At 48.2% G+C, this 26,548-nt stretch overlaps 1 protein-coding gene across 8 annotated transcripts in view; it reads right to left on the minus strand.

The window, feature by feature from the left end:
• CUX2 (cut like homeobox 2) overlaps positions 1–26,548 on the minus strand; it is a 325,643-nt gene that overhangs the window by 239,850 nt on the left and 59,245 nt on the right. For 2 of the 8 annotated variants that reach the window (XM_082698269.1, XM_082698268.1), the window contains exon 1: positions 19,454–19,637. The exons of 3 other annotated variants lie outside the window; for them this stretch is intronic. In XM_082698269.1, coding sequence (XP_082554395.1) covers positions 19,454–19,516 — 63 coding nt within the window. In that variant the 5' untranslated portion in view covers positions 19,517–19,637. Of the gene's footprint in view, positions 1–18,742; positions 18,950–19,453; positions 19,640–26,548 lie in introns of those variants that run through there. 3 more of the 8 variants (XM_082698271.1, XM_082698272.1, XM_082698267.1) reach the window with 3 other exon arrangements.

Raw genomic sequence — 26,548 nt, forward strand, 5'->3', positions numbered from 1 at the left:
GGAACCAGGAAAGTAAGAAGAGGTTGGAAGTAAGTTGCCATTTTGCAGATGGGGAAAGAGGAGGCATAAATGAGGCCCTTCCTGGAAACAAAAAGGTCCAGGAATCAGCCTGGGGTCATACTCCCCTCACTGGGAGAGGCCAGCGCTCTCTAACTGGAACCCCCCTGACAGGGATCTCTGTCCTAATCAGGACGTTTGGGGGGCATGGTCCTCTCTACCCACCACCCAATACGCTCTGCACATTTTTTCAGAGACCAAGCCCAACTCCAGAAATGGAAAAGTAACCCTCCGGACCCAGAAACCCTGCAAAGAGGGGCCTCCTCAGTTTATGAGCCAGCTCTCCAGTCAGCCCAGCACGGCAGGTGCCATGATCTGCGAGGACGCAGTGACACATCCCCTTGGGCCTCACGCTCTCGGGAGCTCTCCTCCTTCTCTTGCACCTCCTGTTTGAGAATTGCTCTGTCTCTGTCTCTGTGTCTCTCCTATGTTCTCCCTTCCTCCCCAGCCAGGGAAATGAGGGTGGGGGGAACCTCCCAAGATCCCCAATTTAAAATAAAGTCAGATCTTTTTCTCTCCCCTTCCTCACTACCTAATAACCACACTTGTGTGAAGTTGATGCTCTACATAACGAAAAGAGAGGCCTCCTTGGAGAGGGTACAATCAGACAATTTTTAAGATCATGGAGCATTAGACCATTCCCAACTGGGTTTACTAATCAAACAGCCAAATCCTTCATAACCAGCCAATCCCTACAGGGCAATTAAATCCTTCCCCTTTAAAACACTTGCCACACTGTCTGGGGACAGAAAGAAAAATTTGCAAAATTCATTTGATAAATTAGCCAGGGAAAAGAAAGGAGTGAATCAAGCTTTGTTCTTTTCATTTTTTTTAATTATGGAATTCACAATGCCTGAATAATGTTTAATAAGAACTATGAAAATTCCTAACAGTATTACAACACAACACAAAAGAATTAACCTGGTTACCGTGAAAAATTGCATATTTAATTAAGAACAGAGAGTTCAAAACTATCCAGAGATTTCAAAAGTGCTGTTGCCTGAGGGGCCAAATTACATGCTTCCAGGGCTGCTAACGGAGTTAGCGCGTTCAGTCATTACCCAGGCGTTCCCATTAAGTGACTCTGGGCAGATGACATCAAATTCATTTCAAAAGCACCAGGAACTGAAGCATTCACTTGGGTAGTTTAAGGGAAAGCAACTATCCTGCTGGTACAAATCAGACCCCTTGTTGATAAAGGCAATAATTAAAGAATAATGTTAATTAGCTGCTTTTATTTGAAGAAAAGTACGGTAGTTGGAGCGCTTCCAGGCTGCTGAGGTGGGAGCCGCTCTTTCTGGAAGAATGGGAGTCTGCTGGTTGGAGTGGGGAGCTTGGGGGTCTACAGGAAGAGAGGGTGATGGTGGAGGCTGAGGCAGGGAGCAAGAAAGATCCAGTTAAAGAGGACACTAGCCTGGCCTGCCTGATGCCTGAGTCCCCATCTTAGAATCAGCCTGGTCAGTCCAAGGTCTTCAAGGGGACAACCTGGCAAGTGAGAAAAGATGGTGCAGTCGCTATCAGGCCCACTTCCATCCTGGCAGACTTGGGCCAACCCAGATCGCCCTGTTCGGCTCTTCCTGTCATGCCCAGTCCCCTCATATGGCCCTATTTGTCACACCTACCCCCCCTTACACAACCTCCTGTCACACCTACTCCCTATTTGGCCATTTCCTGTCTCACCCACTCTTGTCATACAATCTCCCGTCTCTTCACGGTCTGTCACACTTGGCCCTGAATCACCATTACTGCTCTTACTGTAGCAGTTTCTCCCAAAGATGGCCACCACAATCTCTCTCATCACACATGCTCTTCTTGCCCTGTGACCTTGACATCTTTTCCATTGACTGCCAGTGTCAACAGCCTTTCCCTCTGGGCCCAGGTGGTCCTTTTTAACTGCCTTGACCAGCAGAAAAAACGGAAGTGAAGCTGTGCGACTTCCAAGGCTAGATCAGGAAAACACCTTTCCTCCCCTGCCTTGCTCCCTTGGAACACTCACCCTTAGAGCCCAACCATCTTATTATGAGGAAACCCAAAGCGATGTGGAAAGGCCACACGCCGGTGTCCTGGCTGGGAGCTGAAGGCCCCAGCTGACAACCAGCATCAACCACTAGATGTGTGACTTCTCAAGTTTCCCCCAAACTGAATCTTCCCAGCTGAAGTCCCAGATGCCACAGAGTACAGATAAGCTGATGCAGTCGGGCTCCATCTTCATTCCTGACTTGCAGATTCTGTGAGGAGAAACAGCTGTTTACCCCCACTAAGTTCTGGAGTGGTTTGTTACGTAGCAATAAATGCCTGATACGTTACCATAGACCTAAACAGTCACACATTTGAACAACTGTCTTCATCCTCAACATCTCCCCTTCCTTGCAGACTCACCGAAGAGACCCAGCATAAGAAACGGGTCGATGGATATGACGACCAGTGACAAAAACTTCAAAAGGAAACCATAATTAGCTTCTGCCTTCTGCCTCTTTAGTCAGCTCTCGACAGCCCCTGTGCTCTCCAAGCGCATGCTGTGTGGGGCAGGAAGGACGCAGCAGGCAGCAGGGTCTCGTGTGGAGGAGGGAGAACGGAGGAAGCCCCACATGGCGGAGGACAAACTGAGGCCCCCGTGCCGCTGCATGGTCTGCGCAGGACCCATGGCTGGTTCACCGCAGAGCCAAGCTCAAGCTCAGATCCACCTAACTCCCAGTGAAGTGGTTTGATTCTCATTAGCAAGGTGCTTAATTAGGGCAGCTCATCAATACGTCCCAGAGAAACAAATTACATTCTGGCCCCAGCCCACTCACTGTTGGCTGCCGGTCCAGCCCCAACCCACTAAAGGGGCCATCCCAGGCAGGCACAAGGTAATGTGCACCGAAGGGGCTGCCGAGGCATCCAGGCAGCTCTGGGGGTTAGGGGGCTGAGGAGTGCCTCCCCCAGAGTGCCCCACAGTGGCAGCCAAGTGGGAAGCCCGAGCTGGGCCTGGGTTTCTCTCCTCCCACTCTGGGGATGCAGAAGGCCTCAGAAGACCTCATCTACCACAAGATGCCAAGATGCTCTGCTCTCCTCAGAAATAATTTCTTCCGGAGATGAATTTCACAAAGTAGGCCATGGGCCGTGGGACCAACCCCCTCATTCACAGAGGCTGAGGAGGATGCCCTCTGAGGGATGGCACTGTCTCTGAGAGGCTTCCGGGCTGCTGGCCCGAGAGGCCCAGGGTCTAGCTACTCCTGGAAGTGAAGGGCAGGAAGTAGGCCTGGCTCCTTCCAGAGTCCCTGGCATGGTCACCAGCTCTGACCTTGGCCCTTGGGACCCTGCATCCCAGCTGCCTGTCAGTGCCCACTCCCAAGAATTCAGGCCCAGGCTCCTCCTGCCAGCCAGTGCTGCCCATCACGAACAAAACGCTGTCACATACGGAGGCAAACCTGCACATACCCAACTATGCATAGTATCTGCTCTGAGTCTTCTCAGAAGTAACAAGAGGCAGGACAGCCTATGAACTCAGGCGCTAGAGTCAGAATGCCTGACTCTGCTGAGTGACTGGGCACATTGCTTAACCTTTCTATGCCTTAGCTTCCTCCTCTGCAAAATGGGAACCTTAATAGTATCTACATCATAGGGTTGTTATGGTAATTAAGTCATTTAAATGAGGAAGTACTAAGAGTTGTGCCTGGCACATAGCCACCCATGATAAGTGTCCATTAAGTTAAAAATAAATAAAATAAAAATTAGTAATAATTTAAAAAACCTCACAGCTCCTCTCATTCCTGAATGGTCATGTAAACTCTGCCTATTCTCTGGAATGGCTACAGTGAGGCCAGAAAAGCAGAATCACCTCCACACCATTCACAAAGATGGCCTGGCTGGTCCTGACAAGCCTACAGGGGCCACACATGGAGCATCGATGGAATAATTGGGCTCAACCCCCGCTCACCTCACCACCTTTATCCAGCTCAACTAACTGCTGCTCTGCAGGAAATGCAGGCCCAGGGATGCCAGCTCTTCTGCTGAACAGAGGCCAGGAATGTGAGGTTTTAATAGGTGGCCTCTATTACAGCACGAGGCACAGCTGCCGCAGCTGTGATGCAGAGAAATGAGTTCACCATCTGATGGGGGAGACCAACAAGGAACCAGGGAATCACCTGGCAGCCCAGCAGGGGAGAGAGGATGTGTTCCACCTAGCAGAAGAGCGGGAACAGCAAAGGGAAACAGTGTTCCAAGCAGAGGGAACAGCAAATGCAGAGGCTGGGAAGTGTGAAGAACACAGCAGTTTGGGGATAGGGAGGATGAAAGTGTGTAGGGCGCAAGACAGAGAGCTGAGGTTCGAGACTAATGGGAAAAGCTGGGAGATTTCTAGAAGCCAGAAACTCCTGGGGCAAAACCCCATCTCTACTGGGGAAAAACAGATGTCTAGAAGCCTCTGAACCCTGAGCACCTGTGGATTAGCATGTTGTTCTCACTGAAGAGGGTTATGTAGCCCTTGGATAGCTCCAGAGAAGTCACTTGGAAGGGGACCAGACCCTGGAAGAGAGTTTCTTCGTTATTTGCCTTTATGCCACAGCCCGAAATCATCTCTCTCACTGCCAAGGCAAGAGCTGACAGGGAGCAAGCAGGACCCCAGATGACAGAACATTTACGGAGGGCCTCAAACATACCAGACTCCATGCTGGGCCTTTCCTTTGTGTTATCTTACTTCCTCCACACTATGACCCCAGGAGGGGTCACACTGTTATTGCTGCCACCATTTCACAGATAAGGAAACTGAGGCATGGAAAGGGGCAATCCTCTGGCTGTATCACACGGTGCTGAGAGGTGAGCCAGTCTGTCTGGCAGGGGCTCCACTCTGCCCCTGCACCAACCTGCCAACCAGGGTTTTTTCCCTTTAAGGGATCGAGCTGGGGCTGGGAGGGGCATAGCAGGAGCGGCAGCCAATTCTGAGGAGGCAGCGCCCACCAGCTGGCCCCACATTACCCCGAGTAACCTCCACTGCAGGAGGATCAATACCTGGGGGGCCATGCTTAACTTTGGGGAAATCATTAAATGTTACATCAAACTAGTCAAAAAATATTGTGTGGCAAGGAGATGTTGAAAGGAGCTTTTGCCCAAGAGCATGAGCACACAAATGTATGCACATACACAATAAGGTGTATTTGTGGACATAGATACACACTGATACACCCATGAGCACACTCACAGAGACACCTACATGCGGATGCAGACACACAGACACACACACTAAAAGACACACACTCACACGCACATATACAGAAACATGCTAAGATACATACACAAGGACACAGACACATACAAATGTGCAAAGACATGTACTCAAAGATATGCACATGTAAAGATGCAGTTGTACATGTCAATGTAGAAATATCAGTGCGCTGTACTCACATCCGTCTCTATTCATCTGACTGATACTTTTTGTGAGTCTACTATGTGCTCGCCCCTCTGCTGCCCAGTTCTGGAGACAAGCTGCTCCATACCTTCATAGAGCCTAGAGTTCACACAAGGAGGAAGGCATAACTAATAATCCACAGGCCGATGTCTGATACCTGCCATGGTTAAGTATAATAGAAGGCTGAACTACCATCTCAGGGGGTGGGGTGTGGGAGGAGGGAAGTGCCCCAGGGAAATGACATTGAGTAGGTTCCCAGGGTGGAGGAGGAGTTAATGGGGAAAGGGGAGAGAGGGAAGACAGACAGGTATGTGGGAAGAGTGTCCCAAGCAGAGGAGAGCAGGTCATATATAAGGGGATGTGACGCACAGGAAAATGAAGGAAGATATGTCTGGAACATGGAAAGCACTGGGAATGTGACTCAAGATCAAGGTCAAGAACTAAATAAACATTAAAACTTAAAAAAAAAGAACACACTAAAATTAAGCTAGTATAAATCTGAAGCTGATTCTGATGCGATGTACATGGTAAACCCTTGAGCAACTGCTAAAAAAAAAAATCTCAAGAGATTAGTTAAAAAATAATTTAAAAATCATTAACTAAATTAAAGGTGCTACAAGAGAAAAAAATCACTAAAAACCAGAAAAGGTAGTAAGGATGAATAGAAGAACAAAAAAGACACGAGACATATAAAAAACAAAAAGCAAAATGGTAGACATGTCTAATTCTATCAATAATAATATTAAATATGAGTGGATTAAAAATCCAATCAAAAAACAGATTTTTCAGACTGGAATAAAAAAAAAAGAAAAACAAGATCCAACTATTTGCTGCCTACAGAAGACACTTTAAATTCAGAGACACATTGAAAGTTAAAGGATGAAAAATGATGCATCGTGCAAACAGCATCATTAGAAAGTAGGAGTGGCTATACAGATATTAGACAAAATAGACTTTAAAACAACAAAAAATGTTACAAGAGATAAAGAGAGATTTATAATGACAAAAGGGGTCAATTTGTCAGGAAGATATAATAATTTAAAACATACATACACTAATTAAAGCACCAAAACACATGAAGCAAAATTGATGGAAATGAAGGGGAAAATAAATAATTCAACAATAATAGAAACTTCAATATCTCACTTTCAACAGCAGTTAGAACAACTAGCCAAAAGATCAACAATCAACAAGAAAGGAGAAGACTTGTAATACTATAAACCAAAAATGGTGGGCAGGGTCAGCAGGGCTAAGCCTGTAAGGTTATATTGGGGCCTTTGCCCCAAAGGCAATGGGGAGCCACTGTACCGTCTTAACAGGTTTTTAATAATTTCACTAAGCTGCCATGTGCCAAAAAAGAATGGGAGAGGCCGGAGTGGGTACCGGGAAGCAAACTGGAGACCAAAATCCAGGGGAGAAGTGATTGGGGCATGATGGGTAGCTGGGTGGTTGAGTGGATGAATGCATAGATGGGTGCATGGGTTGATGTGGACAAACGGATGGATGGAAAGATGGATGGATGGATGGATGGATGGGGTCAGTAGGAAGAAAAAGTAGACAGGTGGATAGGTGGATGAACTGCTGAGTGGATGGATAAAAATGGGTGAGCGGGTTTATGAAGAGATGCAAGAATGTTGGATGGATGGTAGACGGGTAATCACTCAGTCCCTGCTAGACTTAAGAGTACGTGGGTGCTCACAGATTGGACAAAATTAGAGTGAGAAAAGTCCTCTTTATTCTGTATTCCAGACCATATCGTCTATAATCCCCCATGAAGACATCTAACCCCTCTTCCGCTCAATAGCATCTCCATATAGGAAGCCTAAGACATGGATAGAGCACCCTCATATGGTCTGGGTCACCTCACCTGTTCATTGTCCTTCCTCATGAGCAACACTTGGGAAACACTAGGAACCAGATCCACAAGGCCAGGGTGCAAAGAGCCCTTCTCAGACCGTAACTCAAGCCCTGGCCCCCCTGCACCAACTCTATTTCTGAGGAGGGGGACACAACACCCCTGGTCCACTGCATAGCTGCCACTTAGAGGTCTCCAAAACCCACACCAGCTGGCCACTTGCACAGGGGAAAGAGCACCTGCCACCTTGCTGGGAGGCATCAGGCATGTCCCATGCAACCCTCTCCCCTCTGCCACCACTGAATGGTGTTGATCTTCTAAATACTTGTGTGCCCAAAGCATCCCCATAGCTAAGACCCTCTCTGGGCAGAGATAACGCATCAGTTTGTCACAGACACTCCTCTATCTGTTTCCCAAACAGCCCTTCCCTAAGCCCTTATCAGGCTAAACCCAGTAGGAACCAAATATACCTTGGATCCAGGGAATGGACTCTCAGCCTGCACTGGGCAGCAAACGGAAAAGTGAGGGCAGATCTGTCCCCCAGGGGCCATTCCAGACCCAGCCATGGCCTTTAGTCTTAGCTTCCAAAAACCACAGTGACAGGGGAAAGCTCCACCAGGAAAAGAGAGAGCTTACGGAGCCAAATACAAAATGTAGAATATGGCTGGTATAGCCACAGAAATGCGGGCTGGACTTAGCTTCTAAAAGAAAAAAAAAAAATCTAAAAAACTTTTTTAATAAAGCCTACAAGTCTATACCCTTCCTTCTTTATCAACGACACAATTTATTGACCAGGGAGGCCATATTGACTAAATAAATCTTGATAATGACCAAGGCAGCAATCAATACCTGCTTATTATCAGCCCAGGCCGAGAATTCCATCTTGCGGAACGCAGGCCCGACGACAGGGCGCGCCACGCGGCTCTGCACTCCAGCGCGCAGGCTGGGGATGGATGGCCAAGTGGCCCTCATTTTCCAGGCCAGGAGAAGGGAATCCTTCTTGTGTTATTAATAAATCCCACACCCCAACCCCACCCATGCCTCTCAGGCTCGTGAACCTGGATTCATTGCCATGAATTGACAGTGGTAAGGTGTTTTAAGAGGTTTAAAAAAAAAATAAAGGAAAAAAGACAAGCATAGTGACTATAGATGGGGAATGCCAGGTTGGGGGTGGGGGGCAAGACTGAGGGGATGGGCTCTGGGAGAGGTATGCCGGGTCAGGGGCAGATCAAGAGCTGGGACATGTGTGGCCAAAGACCTGGGAGCTGGATTTGAGTCCAGGCTCTGCTACTTCCTGGCAATGAGGCCTTGGACTGAGCCCTCTGTGCCTCAGTCTGCCCAGCTGTAAGATGGGACAGTAGTAGCTTTCCCTCCCTGGATTATTGTGAAAATCAAATGAGATATTGTTCGTTAAGGGCTCTGACTACTGTCTAGCATGCAAAAAGGGTTCAACAGATACCTGTTAAAGAACTGCCAGGCTTCCCTTCTTATGCTCCAAAGCTTGCAAAAGCCAAGCCTGGCCTCGCTAAGGCTAGCTGGGGAGTGTCTGGAGGGGTCTGACCTCCTATTCAGTGCTTCTCTGCAAGGAGCTACTCCACCTAGCTGCTGGCCAGTGAGGCCCACCAGGAGGTCCCACTGCCCCATCCCCATGCTCAAACCCTTTCAGGGGTTGCTCTCAAGGCACCTGCATAATTATTATGCACCTGCATAATTATTGTTGTTGTTAATAAATATACTAATTAATAACAGTCACTACTTCAGAAAGGCTTACAGCATGCTCAGCCCTAAGCTAAGTGTCTGTATTGGGTTGTTTCTCTTTACTTCTTAGACCCTTAAAGAACTTCTCTCTCCAAACAATTATAAAGTAGGAACTTTATGATGCCACACCCCCAGCACCTCGTACTGCTCCTAACACAGAGTGCAATTAATGAATAAATGAACAAATGACCTGTCTCAACAACCCAGGGAAGCTCCATTCTGGACAGAGAAACTGAGGCCCAGACATGGTCCTTTGGTCATGGAAGGGAAGCGGAGACTTCAATCCTGGGCCGATAAGGGAAACATCATGAACCAGGCACTGGGAGAGTAACATCTTCTGGGTTAAAACATGAACTGGCTGTTCTGTGTCCCCCATAACAGTTGTCCCATAGGCCACAAGGACCTGCTTTGAGTTGTCTGTGACTGAGGCCACCAAACCACTGCTAATGGTCCACAGCCTGCTGGCAATTAATTAATGGATTTATTAATTAGGATGGGAGCCGCCTCCCAGGCTGGAATTGGGGTCACCAGTTTCTAAAGCGAGACTGACGGAGCTAAAGATAAACCCTCATTCACTGCCGGCCTGAGGCCTGTGCTCAATTCCCAGGCGAGGAGTGGGCGACTTTCAAGAGCCAGTGATGGGTGAAGCAGCTGGGGTTCTAGGAGGGGCTGGTGCCCCCAGGGCCACTCCCCAAGGTAGAGTCAAGGCAGCTGCCCCACATCACCCTTCCTGTGGCATTCATCCACTCGATCATTCAAACACTGACTGAGAACTTATTATGTCCCTACCCTCCCCAGGGAGGAAGGCAGACAGTAAAGGAACAAATAAATACACATTATCACATTAGATAAAGCAGGTGGGGTTAAGGAGATGGGAGAAGGCTATTTTGGAAAGAGACGTTAGGGAGGACCCCTCTGAAAAGGTGATATTTAAGCTGAGGGCTCAGCTTAAAAGAGCTAGAACTACAGAAAACCTGGGAAGAGGGAAGAACAAGTGCAAAGGCTCTGTGGCTGGAATGGGCTTGACATGTTCACAGAACAGGGAGAGGTCAGAGGGGCTTGAACAGAGTGGGAGAGTAGCAGGAGATGAGAGGGACAGACAATGGCAGGACAACCGAGGGTAAAGGGGGACCGAATCACGCAGGGCCTGTGGACCAAGCCAGAACAAGCAACCAGGAAGAGGCAATGCTCAGGGTGACAGCTCCCCAGGCTCCCAAGACACAGCAGGTACCTCGAGTGCGTGCCTCTTGTGCACTGGGTGCCTTAGGTAGATGTCCGAATCTCACTTCCTTCCTGCTGGAGACTGTGGTCCTCCAGGAAGCAGATGTAAAGCCAGGGCTAACAGGTAAAGAGATTTATCAGATCAATGCCTATGCCTGTGGGAAGGAGCCAGAAGGAAGAAGACAGGGAAGGAAGGAAGAAGAGCCAGAAGCAAGATAGGAACGAAGGGAGGGAGGAAGGAAGGTTGGTCGGTTGGTGGTTGATTGGTGGAAGTGTCCTAGATTGCTGAGGAGTCTGGAGCCAGCAGAGGAATCTTTGTGTCCCGGAACAGGTCTGCGTGAGACCTGCACTCACTCCCTGGCTGGGGCTGGATCTCTAAGAACAGCATCTGGGGCACCAACCGATCATGTTTCCTATGGTCAGGGATCTGCAAGGTGCACTCTCACGGCGCTGTTGGAAAGTCACCGTTACCACATACATCTTATAGAGGGAAGCAAGTCTCAGGGGAAGTAACTTGCTCCGGGACACACAGCTAGGAAGGACCAGAGCTGGGATTTGAAACCTGGCTGCCCTGTGAATAATCACAAGATAGAAACAAGAGATGGGGGTCGGGAGGAGGCATTCTGCAACAGAGCAAAGAATTGGGCTGAATATCTAGTTAAAAAAATAAAAGCATTACCCAAAGCTTTTACAGTGTTTGCTTACATGGTGTCCAGTGACAGAGCATTCACTCTGAGCCACATGTGTGCTCAGCAACATCTTATTTCATTCTCCATCCTCACCCTCCAATTGACCTATGACAAGAGTAAGGATGGGGCTGGGTCCACCGGCCTGCTCAGGACTTGCATGCAGCCTGGCCTCGAGGCCTTCCCACAGCTCCTCACACGCACTCATCTTCCACCTACCTCATGGTCTTAGCACATGTTATTCCCTCTACTGAGATGCTTTTCCCTGACCTCATCCTTGAGATCTCAGCTGAAGGGTCACTTCTCCCAGCAAGAATCTCAGGACCTCAGAATTTAATCCTAGTGCAATGACTACATACCCGTCTGTCCTATGCATCCACAGTGAGAGCTGTCACTTTGCCTTCTTTGTTCCGTGACATCTCCGGTATATAATTGTTGGTTATAATATTCATGCTATTTATTGTTAATTATTGTTATTTATATAATTATTAGTTTTAATTCTTAATTATGCCACAAAGTATAGGGTAGAGGATGACAGCAATGATTAACATTATATGGAACGTCTACATGCTGGGCACAGATATCACAGCATTTGCCATGTATCTACCCACTTAATCCTCACAACAATCCTTACGGAAGTGATGCTACTACTATCCCCATTTGACATATGAGAGAACCAAGGCTCAAAGAAGTTAAGTGACTTGCCCAATGTTACACAGCTGGTAAGTGGGAGAGCTGAGACTTGAGCCCAGGCCACCCGGTTCCAGAGCACTCACTATGTCTTTGGGAGGCGGAGGGTACCAGGCTGGATTCTGCAGCCCATGCCACACCCCCCTCAGATACCTGGACCCACAGGCGTTCATAACAGACAACAGGTACCCCAAATATGTGCTCTCAGCAGAGTGGCCTCTGAGTGGCTGCCCTGCCCGGGGAAATCTGCTCCCGACCGAGCCACCTTGGCGACCCCTGTGGTCTCCCTGCCCGCAGCACCCACGCTCCAAACAGGTGGCTGAACAAGTCAATCGACCCTAATGGTTCCCGGGGAGCCATTCACCCTATCCAGTTTGAGCGACGGCGGCTCGGAGAGTCTTAAGCACTGCTCGGCTCCGGGCGTCTCGGGCAGACAACCAGCTCAGGCCAAAGAGGCCAAAGGATTGATTTTCTCTCTCTTTCTTTCTCTTTAATGACAAACGCACATCCTGGAATTGCTGTTTCATTTGGCTGAACTGGAGGATGGCAGAGGCGGGGGTGGGGGGGTTAGTAAAGGAACTGGAAAGGAAGGAGGGGCAGCCACAGGCCCCCTCTGGGGGGTGTCTGAGCTGCTAAGAAGCAGAGACAGCAGGCTCTGTGCTCTCCTAATCCTGTATCTTCATGGAGCTGGTCAAGGGCCTTTCATTTTTTCTGGAGATACAGACTCTTCTGACACTAGGCACTTAGGAAAAGGCAGCCAGTGGCCCTGACATCTCACCTTCCTCGTGACCTGCCTCATGACCCCTACAGCTGGTCTGATCTATTGGAGACCTTCAACCCAGGCCCTTGGCACTGGCTGTTCCCTCTGCTTGGCATGCCCTCCCCAGGTCTTCACTCCCTGCCCAGTGTGGCCAGAGCTCTTCATTCGTAAGGGACCCTGGACCTCCGGATTTCATAGATAACATCTCCTGGGTTGTAAATGCTGACAACTTACACGACAGTGTTTTTAAATATTGCACTAATTTAAACAGACACATCTGTGGACCATAAACAGCTCCTAGTCTGCAACCTCTGTGATCACAGCTCCCAAAATATAAGACATTACATACAATATTAGTAATGTATTAATCTATGCAGAAAGAAAGAAACCTTACCCAGAAATCTCTGAAAGAGCTTGCAGGTCCAGCAAGTTCTAGGAACTGCTGTTTATTTGGTTTTCCACCCTGTCTTACAAGCAAAATAACCACCGAAAATAAGCCGTTAGGCACTTGCAGAACGATAGGTAACTGTGTGCCCAGTATGTGTTTAACACCTTCGTGTTCAAAGTGCTTTAATCTTCAACAACAACCTAGAAGGTGGAGACTATTAGTAGTCCCATTTAAAAACAAAGACAGCAAAGCTCAGAGAGGTTAACTGACCCATCCAGTGTCACACAGCTAGTCGATGAGACAGTGGCAGGATTAGAAGCCAGGCAGGGGCCCCTCACCATCCTGGCTCCTTGTACTTTCCTCTTGAGGTAAAGACTAAAGAACAAATTCCTGTAATTAGCTTTGATCCACCTTAATACTCTTAACTGGCAAGTGAAAAACTTCAGCCATGCCACAGCCTGTATGACAGCCATCCCATAAAACCAGAGGACCAGGATCAGCAACTCTGGCCCACGGGGCAGATCTAGCCCTCTGCGTGTTTTTTGTGAAGTCTGATGGGAAGACAGCCATGCCTGTTCATTCTCACTGTGTACGACTATTTTCATGTTACAGTGGCAGAATGGAGAACTTACAGAAACCAAACGGCCCACAAAGCCTCAAGTATGTCATTATCTGTCTTTTCATAGAACATTTGCTACCTCTGAGGGCCATCTAGATGGTTTCCTAGAGTGTCTAGAGATGCCACACCAGGAGAAGGTTCCTAGGTCAAAACCCTTGGGGAAACATTTTCCTTAGAGACACAGAAGCACATTTGCATATTAAAGAATACAAAAGGTTGTAGAAGCTTCTTTAGCTCTCTTTAGGCTGAGTGATCTTAATATTTGGGCTGAGATTAAATGAAATGAAGAAGCCAGCCAGAGAAGGATCTGGGGGAAAAGAGCCTCACTTGGGTGGAGGGAATTGTAAGTCCAAAGGCCCTGAGGTAGGAAAGTGCTCAATGCCAATGAGGGACAAAAAGAAGGCCATTGTGACTGGAGCAGAGTGAGGAGGGGGAGAGAGGCTGGAGATGAAGCCAGAGAGATAACAGGGGGGGCAGGTGATGTGGAGACTTGCAATCAGGGGAGAAGACTTGGGATGATCGTCGTATAATGGGAATATTGTCCTGGTCCTACAAAACACTACAAGCCATTTCTGTGAATGGTTCTTCAAGGCTTAGAAACCAAGAACTCCATCCTGAACATAATTTCTTGTCTCCTAAACTGCTTAGAAAGTCAAACCCTCCCACGCATCAACACACAGTGGGCCCCAAGGTCATTAGAAGACAATGCGTTTAACCGTCAACACAAAGTGTGTCCGCTTCCTTCACCTTTACAACAATCTGATATGGCAGACCAGATGGGTACAACCGGCCTATGTGATGGGTTAAGAAACAGGACATTTGGGATATTGGATGATTCATCCAGGAGTGCCAGAAGCTGCACAGACAAGAGCTCTTGGGGCATTTCCCCTCTGCCAACTACCTCCACCTTCCCTGACACCTGCAATATAAACCACGGTCATAAGTAAAGAGCACACCCCAGTGAGAAAAATCAAACAGGAGAGTGTATCCTGAATTCCCAAACCAGGAACAAAGGCAAGCTACCACCTGAGTCCCCTTCCCACACTCAACCTCTGCCAGACTTGGCCTGTGAATTAGATAACTGGAAGCCACCAGAAATTGAGCCCTTTCAGGAACCAGTAGAGAAAACCAGTCTCTGGACAGCCATGTCCACCAATATAATATGCAGGACCAAAATCAGCACCAGGCAAGGTGTTCATGCTTACTATCCCATTCACCAGAAGAAAGGTTATTATGACACAAGTCCAAAGACAGAATCCTCTTTTTAACAGGAGAGAAGAAGGGGGAGGAGAAGAGGAAGGAAGGAAGGAGAAACCACCACCACCACAACTAGAAAAGCTAAATAGCACCATGTTCATCTGAAATAACCCACCGAGAAGCTTATTTACTTCTTTAGGCTTGTCTGTGGTTTCGCAATTTTCTACAGTGAACCCAGGTATTTACAAAAGAAACTTCAAGATCTCCAATAGCAAAGGTGGTCAGAGATGAGACAGTGCTTGTTTTTCTTCTAGCAAAGACAGAGCCCATCTTGGGGAAGCAATTTCTGTCGAGATGAGAAATCAGAATTTTGGGATGCCCAGAAAAGACTGCTGGGTTCTTTAAATAAATTCTCTAACACCTGTTTCTAGCTCCTTCTGCAAAAAAAGGCCCACAGGGTATGGGTTCCAACGAATGGGAGAGGAAGAGAGAATGGGCTCCCCCACTGGTTGGATTTGTAAGGGTCCAGGGGGCCATCCAATTGTCTGGTCTTATTCACAGAGCTGCTATTAGAAATCTCCCCTCACCCCCTGTGCCCCCCACCTCCCCTCGTCCTCCTCCCTCGGACCCACCCACAGCCCTTGCCTAATGCCAACCTATCTCATGGCCCCCGGCTATGGCAAGCCCAGTCTGCTCACGCTCCCCACCCCAGCAGCAATTCTATTACTGCGAAGTTTCCAAAGTTAGGATTCCGCCAACAGGGCTGATAGCTTATTTACTGCTGTCATCTATAGAAAGAGGAATTTTGACACATTGTTAAATGATAGCACATTTAGATAAGTCAAGCTGTCAGAGGCTCTAATGGATGTCTAAACTCTCTGTGGCTGATATGTAAAATTTATGCACTTCAGAATATCATAAGGTTATAATATTTTAATCACATCCACGCTCTTTCTAAACTTTGAGCAGGCAAAAACATTCCATCAAGCACCATCTCCCATGTGCACCTTCCCAAACGTTCCTCTAAACTCCTTTTAAAAGCCTAGCCTCTCTTGCTTTCCCTGTTGCTCTTCCTCCCTGAACACCCAAACCCTAAGCAGAATTTGCCTCTTCCTCCAAAACTTGTCCTATCTGGTCCTTCCAGCCAAACTCTTTCCTCCTAAGAAACACAGATGTGAATTGGGAGTGGGAGCCCTCATTTCGCCTGGACACTGTCAACTCTCATCAGCTTGATTAGCTCTCTTAAAGGAAAAAAAAAAAAACAAAACCAAAAAGATAGCACAGGAGACTGGACCGGGATCATCATAAAAAAAAGTGGCAAAGTAAAGCAGAAAAAGAAAATCATAAAGGTATGAATCCGGTTACAATGATTATACACAGAAAAGCCATAAAAAAATACTGCATTAGTAATGTTCACCATAAAGCAATCTTATAACCAAATGAAATATGCCTAGCATTATCTTTGGGATGGAATTTTATTTCTTGTCTCTGGGACTGCTAGCAGCAGAGGGAAAAAAAGGAGAAAAGAGAGGGGGAAGCAGTTTCGGGGGTCCTGGAATAGGGTACCACATGTCAGAGCATCTTTACCATCAGCCGTAAGTCATTAAGACTCGCTGACTGACTTCCATCCTAGGAAAACGGCCCTGCTGTGTTCAGAGACGGCGCTGGAAGGAATAACTGGACTGCTTCCATATTTGAAAAAATATATACTTCCGGAGGGCTGTATGCTGGGCTGGTACAAGGTCACCTTTCTTGCCAGGATTGGGGTGGCGTCAGCAGCATGGTCTGGCCTGGGGACACAGGCCGCCTTTGCTGCCTCGGCCACTTTAACACTCGGCAACCAGGCTTCGAGAAACCACTGAACCTGAACAACCAAGAATTGAAGCCACACACCTCCTCACACTCACAGGCAGCTGGGCCGCGTGACGAGTGGGCTCAAAGCTGTCGGCCTGCACAGGGCCTGGGGTGGGGGCCCGCCTCTCCTACCGGGATCTCAGAACAAGCCAGCAGAAGTTTTCCTTTCTGGTTATCTCCCCTATAAGAGGAAAGTGGGAAGGGAAAAAAATGAAAATAAAAGTGTGGCGTAGGAGTCATTAGCATTATGCACAAGAGATGATCCTGGGCAAAAGTGCTTAGGCTCATAATCCGTTTCCAACAAAAATGCCATCAGTGAGAATGCAGGTTGAAGCCACAGGCCTGTCGGGCAGGGGAGCGAGCCACTGAACACTTCAGGCCGAGGGTGGGGACCGTGGCAGATGTGAAGGTCTCAATGTTTGCATGCAGCTAAGGCTGCCACGTTTATTTCTCTGCTCTCTAGAAGTGTGCAGCCTTTCAGACTCCCTCAGGGACACCCCCCCACACTTAATATCCATGTAAATGAGCTTACCCCCTTCCCTGAGAGCCTGCTCCTTTTGTGCCAGACACACCAGCCATTTTCTTAATAAACACCACCACCGTTCTCCTGTGGGGGTGGGGGTGTTGGTCCCATTTCCCCTTCACCTGAACAAGACTCTCCACCCCTCCACCTTCATCATTTCCAGTTCAAATTTGCTTTTCTACCTCAGCATCTTCTAAAACCCTAACAAAGGGTTCCTAGATCAGTGGGAGTCCAAACGGAGTCCAAATGGAATCAAGATTTGGGTGACCTCAACAGCTCCACAAAAGACCCAGGAGCTGGAGAAGGAAGCGAGTGAGGTTCAAACCCCCTCCCCCCAGCTCGGAAATCGGCCCCCTGGGAGCCGCACCCACCCCTCAGCACCCAGCCCCAGCTCTAGCCACCCCTCCCGCTGCAGCCGGAGCTCCCTGGATTGAAAACGAGTTATCTAATGAAAATTGTGTTAACTGACATTCTGGCCAACCGGGAGCAAATACCAGCGCTGTAAATCTCGACGCGGAAATTTTCTCCAGCCCAGAATAACAATAGGACCCTGCAAAGGGCTTTCGCCAGCCCTTCTGGTTCCTCTCCTCTTGTCTGCCACGTTCTTGTCATTCCTTATGTTACAGAACATCAATCATAAATAAAGACGCTGTCCCCCAGCCGTGCCCCGGTCTCATTTACAAACATTAGCAGGGAATACGATTACCATTGGCCTTCGTGCCAAGCCCAATGTGGCTGCCCAACTCCCTCTCTCCCTCTTTCTCTATTTCTCTCTCTCTCCCCCCTCCCTCCCTCCCACACACACCCCCCACTCTTCCAGAAAGGCCACTTTAGCATCATTTAAACGGGCAAGCACAGCTCACAGCCTGGCCCGCCTCAGCTGGTCACCAAACTGTAGCCCCAACTCGAGAGAGGACCTGGAATTGCAAGGCACTTGCAGTTATTAACTGCATGCCTGAGTGCCCCGATTTTCTCTCAGCTCAATGGCTGGGGGAGGGGACGAGTGGGGGGTTAGAAAGGAGGGGGCTGGGAAGTGGCTAGGAGGAGGAGGGTATAAGAACCACTTATCAGAAGAAACTTAAGAAGATCTGCAGGCGGATTTTCAAAAAAGAAATAAGTGTGTCCCTTTTTATCTCCAGACTGATGCTCTCACTTCTTCTGCGAATGTCAAGGCCAAGGCAGGATGTTCTAATCGCCTGGTTCTCAGCAACACTTCCCCGCCCCTTGTTCCCACTGCATGCCGAGACTTTGCAAGACTCCAGGGTTTGGGAGGACTTGGCAGGAGCGTCCTGGGGCACCCCAGAAAGTACAGAGCCTAGAGCAGTACCTTCCGCGGGTGTTCTCTGAGATTCCACCCCCAGTCCCACCTCCTAGGGGATTAGCACAGAACACCCCCAAATCTAGGAGAGACATATAGACTTCCAGAGAAAGGTGGAGTGGAGAATAAAGCGCTGGTGTTTGGGAGGGAGTAGCCCTGGGGAAAGAGGGAAAGAGAAGAGAGAAAGAAGAAAAGAGGGGAGTGGCAGGAGGGAAAGCAGGAGGAAGAAGACTGCAGGGGAATCTCCCATTTAAAAGTTCCCATGGGCCCGAGAGCCGGGAGTCACCTGCTCTGCGCAGCTCCAGGCTCTCCACGGCCCCGGAGGCGGCAGCGCAAACTTGCGCGCGCCCCGGGCCCATCTCCACCGCCCGCCCCATTTGGACTTAAAAAGAGGGTGGAATGGGGGTAAAGGCAAGAAGCAAAGACGAACCCCGAGAACCCGGCCCGAGGAGAGGTCTGCCGGCGCAGGCGGCCAGTCCGGTGATGGTGGCAGCTGCGGCTGGGGCGGCAGCAGCGACGGCCCTTGGGTGGCGGCGCGTCCGGGCTGCGCAGCCAGGCAGGCGGCGGCGGCCGAGGTGCCGGCGGCCGGCGGGGCGCGGAGCCGCCTCCACGCCAACCCCAGCAGCCTCCTCCTCCTCCCTTCTCCTTCTCCTCCTCCTCCTCCACCTCCCTACCCACCAGCTCCCTCCCTCCCTCGCCTAAGCCCCAGCCGGCCGCGGACAGGCACGCGGCGCGCTCCGCGGCCTCCCCGGGCGCCGCGAAGTTGGGAGGCGCGCAAAGTGCAGCGCAAGGGGGGCTGCCGGGGGTCCCGCCGGCAGCCCCCTGCCCGGGACCGCAGCCTCTGCTTTCCCCGTGCCTCGCTCGGCCGTTCTCCCGCCGGCTTGCTCCCCGGGCCGAGGGCTCACTAGCGCTTCTCCATGGTCGCGGCGGCTAATCGATGATTGAACCGAACAAAGAGCAGCGGCGAGATCAATTCCTAATACCTATCGATGGGCAGCGGGCAGCCGAGCCCCAGCGAGCCCCAGCAGCCGCCGCCCGCCGCCCCGGGGCGCCCGCCCACCCTCCCGGGGACCTCCCCAATGCGCCCAGGGCGCGCCCTAGGGCTCCCCACGGCCGCGCGGCCGGCGCTGCCCGCACTAACCTGGAGTCGCCGTAGATCAAATCGCTTCCAATATTGAAACATCGATCCCACATTGGCGGCCATCTTGGGGGCTATTCGAGACGCACACACACAAGAGTTTGGCTTTTCTCAATGGCTGCACTCAATATCCGGGCTGGACTCCCCCCAGCCCCGGGGCCGCCGCCGGCCGCCCGGGCCCTGAGCGCCGCCGCCCGGGGCCCCTTGGGCGTCCCCCGGCCTCCTTCCACCCGCTGCCCCTCGGCGCCGCCGCGCCGCCGCCGCCGCCGGGCCCGGGAGTCGTGCGCCCCCCCGACCCCCGGAGGGCGCGGGCGGAGCGCGCCGGGCGGGGAGCTCGGCGCCCGCCCGGGGGAGGCGGCCGAGGATGGGGCGGGAGGGGAGGGTGGGGGGGAGGCAGCCTCTTCGAGAGGCGACGGCGCCGCCGCTGCCCTGCCTGCAGCCGGCTCCCGGGCCCGCGGAGCGCTCGCTGCATCTCCCCCCCAAGTCCGGGGTCGGTGTGCCGCGCGATTGCACTTGACTTTGGCTTTTTGCAAACTTATCAATACTGACGTAACGTGCTGATCAATGCAAAGGGAAGTTTGGGAGGGGGGGCTGCGGGAGGCCGGCAAGCGGAACGCCAACACCCCCCACTTCGCACCTGTCTACCCCCCCACCCCCTACATTGCATACTTAAAAAAAAGTTAATAGTTTGCGATGATTTTTTTTTTTTTTTCTTTTGCAATCAGAGGACACACAACACGTGCCTCGGGCTGCTACCGCTCCTCCGCCAGCTAAGCTTCGGATCGGAGGGTTGCAGCTCGCAGGTAGGGCCGCGTAGACTCGCGGGCCGGCGGGCATGTGGGAGCCTGCCAGCCGGCCGGTGGAAGCCGCCCGGGGGCGCCACTGAGTCGTGGGAAATATCACCACTGCCGCGCGCAGTTTCCAAGCCATTATATTGTTTTGATTATTATTGGGGAGCGGCGCCTTAGCCAGAGATCAGGGTTCCTTGCAGGGCGAGGGGATGGGGGCGGGCTTCAGATCCTTCGCAATAGGAGTTCTTATAACTGTTATTATTTGGGGGTCTAGAGATAAAGGCTCCTCATAACTTTAGAATGGGAGGCCCTTTTACTGTTTCGGTGATTATTGGAAGGGATCCTTAGCCAAATCTCTGGAGCACTTTAACCCCCTCAGTGAGTTGGCTTTTATAATTTGCGTAGAATGGGTTAGCTTTTATTGTTATGATCTGTTGAGGGGGCCGTAGCCCTGCTATGGGGTCTTTAGGATTCTCAACAACTACAGAAATTTCTGCTATTGTTATCATCATTATTATCCGAGGGGCCTTCTAGCTGGGAACCTCAGGTCCTTTGCAGTATGAGGCTCCTTTATTACGACTGTCTTTTGGGAGAAAGTCTTTAGCCCAGCTCGAGGGAAGTTACCTCTTCTGCAATTTCTGACCTTGGAAAATAGGGATGTGGGATAAGTTTCTTTCTTTACGTTTTTCCCTCTTTTTGCCTCTGTGCAAGCCAGAGGTTCCCAGTCCCCTCCCAACATCCCACCCCCAGGAGGATCTCAGACCCCCTAAATCCTTCCATCACTAACCCACTTATCCCACCCACACTCTTGACCCTGGGGTCACCCTCCCTTCTCTGGCAAGTCCCCTGCCAAATCCCAACCCACCCTCCTCCCTACTCCCCCCAAAAGAACGCTTCCTCCCTCTTTCTCTGGTCAAAAGATTTGCTTTTATAGACAGCAAATGGAAATTATATTCACTTTTTATGACCCAGCTTGGACTTCTGACATCACTCTTGGTCTGGGACAATAGATCAATACAGAAGGTTGTAAAAAAGATAAAGTTTAGAAGAGTTGTAAAGGAGAGAGAATCGTGATGGATATTTTTGATGATTTTCCAATATTTGTGTCTTGGAGCACGTGCTTCAAGGCAATTAAAGTTTTTAATGTAATGTAAATAATTGTTTCATAAATGCTTCAGAAAAAGGTGTGATCTTTCTGAGCAATCACTTGAGCTGTTTAAAAAATGTAATGTGATTTAAACAAGGATACAGTATTTCTGTTACCATCCCCATACATTTTCCATGAGGCCTGGGTAAATATATTAATGCACAATTTGAAAGACTCGTAAGACCAAAAGTACAGCATTCACCAAGATGTAATGAATTAGGCCTAGTTAGCAATTCCGAGTGGCCTGTTTCCTTGCCAGATTAAATTGCACGTGATGTGTGGTTTATCTCAGCTCTCGATAACTTCACGTTTAAATTACAGCTCTCATTCTGCAAAATGAATTTAGAGAAATTTCATAACTATCACATTGCAATTTTTTTTAAATGGCTACATTTTCTCCTGAGCATCTGTAAAGCTTGCAGTTTCCTTGTCTTTGAGTCTGTTTTTTAAAGACCTGTAATAGAAAATCTGGAGTGAGTGTGAAACCCTTCAAAGCAATTTTTAACAAACCAAGGTTTTGATGAAAGATAATTTTAAATTTATGTCTGACTTTGCAGTCATGGAATAAATTGACATTGTGTACCTCCTGATATGATGTACTGAGAAGGACACAGCATCATTTCTGTGATATTCCTGCCAAAAGTACATAACCTGAATCTAATTGTGAAGAAATATTAGACAAACCCAAGTGAAGGCGGAATTCTACAAAATAGCCTGTTTTCTTTAAAAATGTTGATGTCACATGAAGCACATAGAAAGATGAAGGAACTATTCCAGATTAAAGAAGCAAAAGAGACTTGACAACCAATTAAAACATATGACCCAGGATTTTCTTTTACTGTATAGTGCATTAATTAGAGCCAATGAGAAATTTAGGATAAAGTCAATAGATTGCATAATGGCATTGTATCAATGTTAATTTCCTGGTTTTGATTATTGTATTGTGGCTATATAACAAAAGAGGCTTGTTTTTAGAGAACAGAGTGAGATATTTAGGGGTAAAGGAACAGACCTCATCATGTCTGCAACTAACTCTCAAATAGTTCAGGCAAAAATAATATGCATGTATTTGTTTATATACAGCAAATGTTGCAAAATGGTACACCTGAGGACTCTAGATGATGTGTACACAGCAATTTGTACTTTCCTTGCAGCATTTCTGGGAATTTAATATTATGTCAAAAGAAAAAGTTAAAAGAAAATATAAATTTATGTCTGACTTTTTTTCAGTTGTTAGGACTATTGGGCTTCAGAATAAAAATTCTGCATGGAACTTTTCTACTTTCCTGACTGACATAGGCTGCACCTTTGACCGAGCAGGAAATTGCCACAGCAAACATGCTTACTGAAGAGCAGCAAGAAAATCCAATAATTCAGATTGTTTTAAGTCTGTGATATTTTTAAATGACTTAATGCAGTGGGTCTCTGAAGAATTCTGACAATTTTAATGGTAGAAACTTGCAGTCCCACTGAGGAACGGGTTGCTACATAAATACTGAATGATCGTGTCTTTCTGCCTGGGCCGAAACATATTAGCTTTGCTTACTGGCTTATTGCTTTATTCACAAAATAAATTTCAGCCATCTCTCCCCACCATATTCCAAGCGCATCGTGAGCCAGTGCCTTATTAGATGTGAGGGCTTATATTCCAAAGGCATCTGTTACCATCTCAAGCTCAGCAATAATGAATTAAGCAGTTAAGTGTTTACCCCCAAACAGAGTTAGCTGGGGAAATGATATTATTATGGGTGGTCCTTAATGAAAGACGGTAAACCAGGAAACACTCTTTTAGTAATCAGCCTCAGATTTAAAAACTAAAGTACTAAAATATTAAATATTTTTGCAAAAATCTGTTTTTCATGTTCTTCATGCACACTCCCTGCCCAAACACAAACACACACGTGCAGATATAAAAATACTTAAGCAGGTTCCTTGTTGATTCCTGATTCTCAAAGACCAACTTATCAAGGTAAGTATTTTAAAAATTACAATGGAAAAGATGACACCCTCTCCCTGCCCCAGAGGAAGAAGAGTGTGGCTTGGGATAGACTATCCTGAAAGCAGAAGCAGACAGAGAGCTGAATCCTTTAGGAAATTCATAAACTGTGTAAGAATCCCAGGGAAGATAATGGCAGGTCCTTAGCCATGAACATAATGATATGCGAAATCCCCAGCATCAAAGCTGAAACAAAAGAAAATGTCCTTCGGTAGCTCTGTACTGCCCACCGCAGCTGCCAGGCAGAGAGAAAGACAGCTAGAGACCCCAAATTTATCTGGAAGCATTAGACAGCCCTCCGAATGGAGTAGGGGATATGGTACTGCCTGGCTGACACCTGCAGGGGTGTGGACTCCTGGACGTGGGCCCATGGTTAGGTCCCAGATCCAGAGGTTGGAGTGACCACCTCTGAAGACCAAACCACCAACTCCTTATGTGCAAACACAATGCTGTCAACCTCTACTATTACTAAGCACCTACTGGTTTTTGGATGCTTATAAGTAAATCTTTAGCATAATATATTGTTAGAAGCAAGACTCTGGAGTCAGACTGTCTGGATATGAATTCCAGCTCTGCCACTTACAAGCTCTGTGGCCTCGAGCAAGTGACTTTACCTCTTTGTGCCTCATTTTGCCAGGTGTACAATGGTGCTAATAATCGTACAAAAATGTTGAGGATTAAAAGAGTTAATTTCTGTGAAGCACTATGTAAATGTGCCATATCTAGTAGCTATCGTTGTTTGTGGTCTCACGATGCATGGAATAGCAATCTGCATTCCCAAACTGCAGGTGAAAAGAATAAGGTTCTGAGAGAGAAATGGTCAAATGATTGTGAAAGAGCAGAGCCAGGCCTGACACCTAGTTCACTCACATCAGGCCTGGGGCGCTTGAGCTTGCCCTGTCTCTTATGGGGAGGAAAAATGGGTGAAAAAGCGGATGGCCAGAAAGCAGAGCTGCAGTGTTACCCAAGTCCAACTCTCATTGACCAATCAGACTGGAGAGGACAACACAAGAGGGTCAGTCTCCCTTTGCCTGACTCCTGGTGGAGACTAGTTAAACAAGTGTATTTGTAATGTGCTGATTATTCTCCTTTTGTCCCTCCTTCCCCATTCACTCTACCCCTGCCCAGGGCCCCAGGAAGCCAGCCTCTGTGGACTCTATCTCCCAGGCTCCCTTGTTCTCTGGCATCCAGATGGATTTGGCCAATGGGGGACCTGTTTGGTAGTAAGAAGGTGGGAAGAGGGAAAGGTTAGGGTATTTATTTCCCAGCCCCTCCCCTACCTCACTGCAGTTCTGACACCCTACACAGTCCCTTACAGACACAGTCTGGTCAAATTGTCTTTCTGCTCTCACTAGGCTCTCTCCCTCCCCACACTCTTTGAGATCTGAGGTGGAAATGTCTTCCTCCTCTTGTAAGCATCTGGGTGCTTCAACATTCTCCTGCCCACAATTCTGTAAATGGTCTCATTTACAAATCCTGGCTGAGTGTACCTTCTGGGACCCTGACCTACCACACAACACTATTCAATTATTAAGAAATGTTAATGTGATTTATATGTGTTGAAGTGATATCTAGGATATAAGACAAAATAAACATATCTAGGCTATAGGATATTAAGAAATAATCCCATCTCTGCTTAAAATGTGGTACTTAGGAAAAAGTTAAAGAAAACTCGATATCATATAGTTAACAGAATTAGTACTAGAAAATGGGTTTAGAGGCCACTAATAATTTTCACATTATTATCTAAAATTTCTTATGATCACAAATACTTTATCATCAGAAATCTTTATTCTTTTGGGGTGGGAGGGAATCTGTTTTCTCCTGAGACCCTGACAGATAAACATACCACAGAATGCCATATCCATCTGAGATGTCCATGAAAGAAGAATGGACTAAATAGAGAGGCAGTCCATGAACATGGACTGTTCATGGGCTGAAAGACTTAATACGGTGAAGATGTCATTTCTGTCCGAATCAATCAATAAACTTAAGACCATTCCAATAAAAATCCCAATAAAGTGTTTCACAGAACAGGCCAAGCCCATCTTGAAATTCTTATGGAGATGCAAGGGCCAAGGTCAGGGCATTTAAAGAATAATAAAGTATAGGAACTTTTCCTATCAGATATTAAGACTAATTATAAAGCTATAATAATAAAAACAGTGAGGCAGAAGGACAAATAGACTCAGGGAACAAAATTAAAAGCCTAGGATAGGGGCGCCTGGGTGGCTCAGTGGGTTAAAGCCTCTGCCTTCGGCTTGGGTCATGATCCCAGGGTCCTGGGATCGAGCCCAACGTTGGGCTCTCTGCTCAGCGGGGAGCCTGCTTCTTCCTCTCTCTCTGCCTGCCTCTCTGCCTACTTGTGATCTTTCTCTGTCAAATAAATAAATAAAATATTTTTTTAAAAAATAAAAAATAAAAGCCTAGGATAGATTCATACAAATACAGAATGGACTTACATCGCAGAGCTTGCCTTATAAACTAGTGGTGAAAAGACAACTTCATTTTCAATATGGTGCTGAGCCAACTGACTACCCATATGGGAAAAAGAAAATAGAATCAGATCCCTACCTCACACCCTACACAAAAATCAAGCCCCAGGTAGAGGTGTCTGCATGCTACAGATTTAAGGAAACAAACCAAAAAAATGTTCCTTTTTTACCAACAGCACAAAACATTTTAACTGAAAACTATATCCTTATTAAAATGACTTGACTATGCCATGTCTGGTTGTTTGTTTAAGCATCCTAACAGCTCTGCTCATGTAATAGCCCAGAGTCCCTTTCAGAGCTGTAGTTATAGCAGAACCAAGACTGATTTTCTTTGAGCATCCCCGGAATGAAACACCACTTGGCACTTGGCAGCTTCCAGGAGATTTAGAAACATTAGCTAATTAGAGTTTCTAAAACTCTGCTCTTCACTGGCACAGGCTCCTCTTCATGCACACAGCTTTGCTGAGCCCCTGAGAAGCTGGTCCCTGGGCAGGAACCTGCCTTCCAATTCTGCATCCCATTTTAGCAGTGGAGTGTGCAAACCAGACAGTGACCTAAGACCTCCCAAACAACCACCGCGGAACTGAGGGAACCCATTTGGCTCTCCATCTCTCCTAGGTCCCACATCTCTGGCACGAGTGTCCCCATTTGGCTTCATGCCCACTAGGG

The sequence above is a fragment of the Mustela nivalis genome (assembly GCF_964662115.1).
Source record: "Mustela nivalis genome assembly, chromosome: 14".
In the NCBI taxonomy this organism is placed as follows: Eukaryota; Metazoa; Chordata; class Mammalia; order Carnivora; family Mustelidae; genus Mustela; species Mustela nivalis.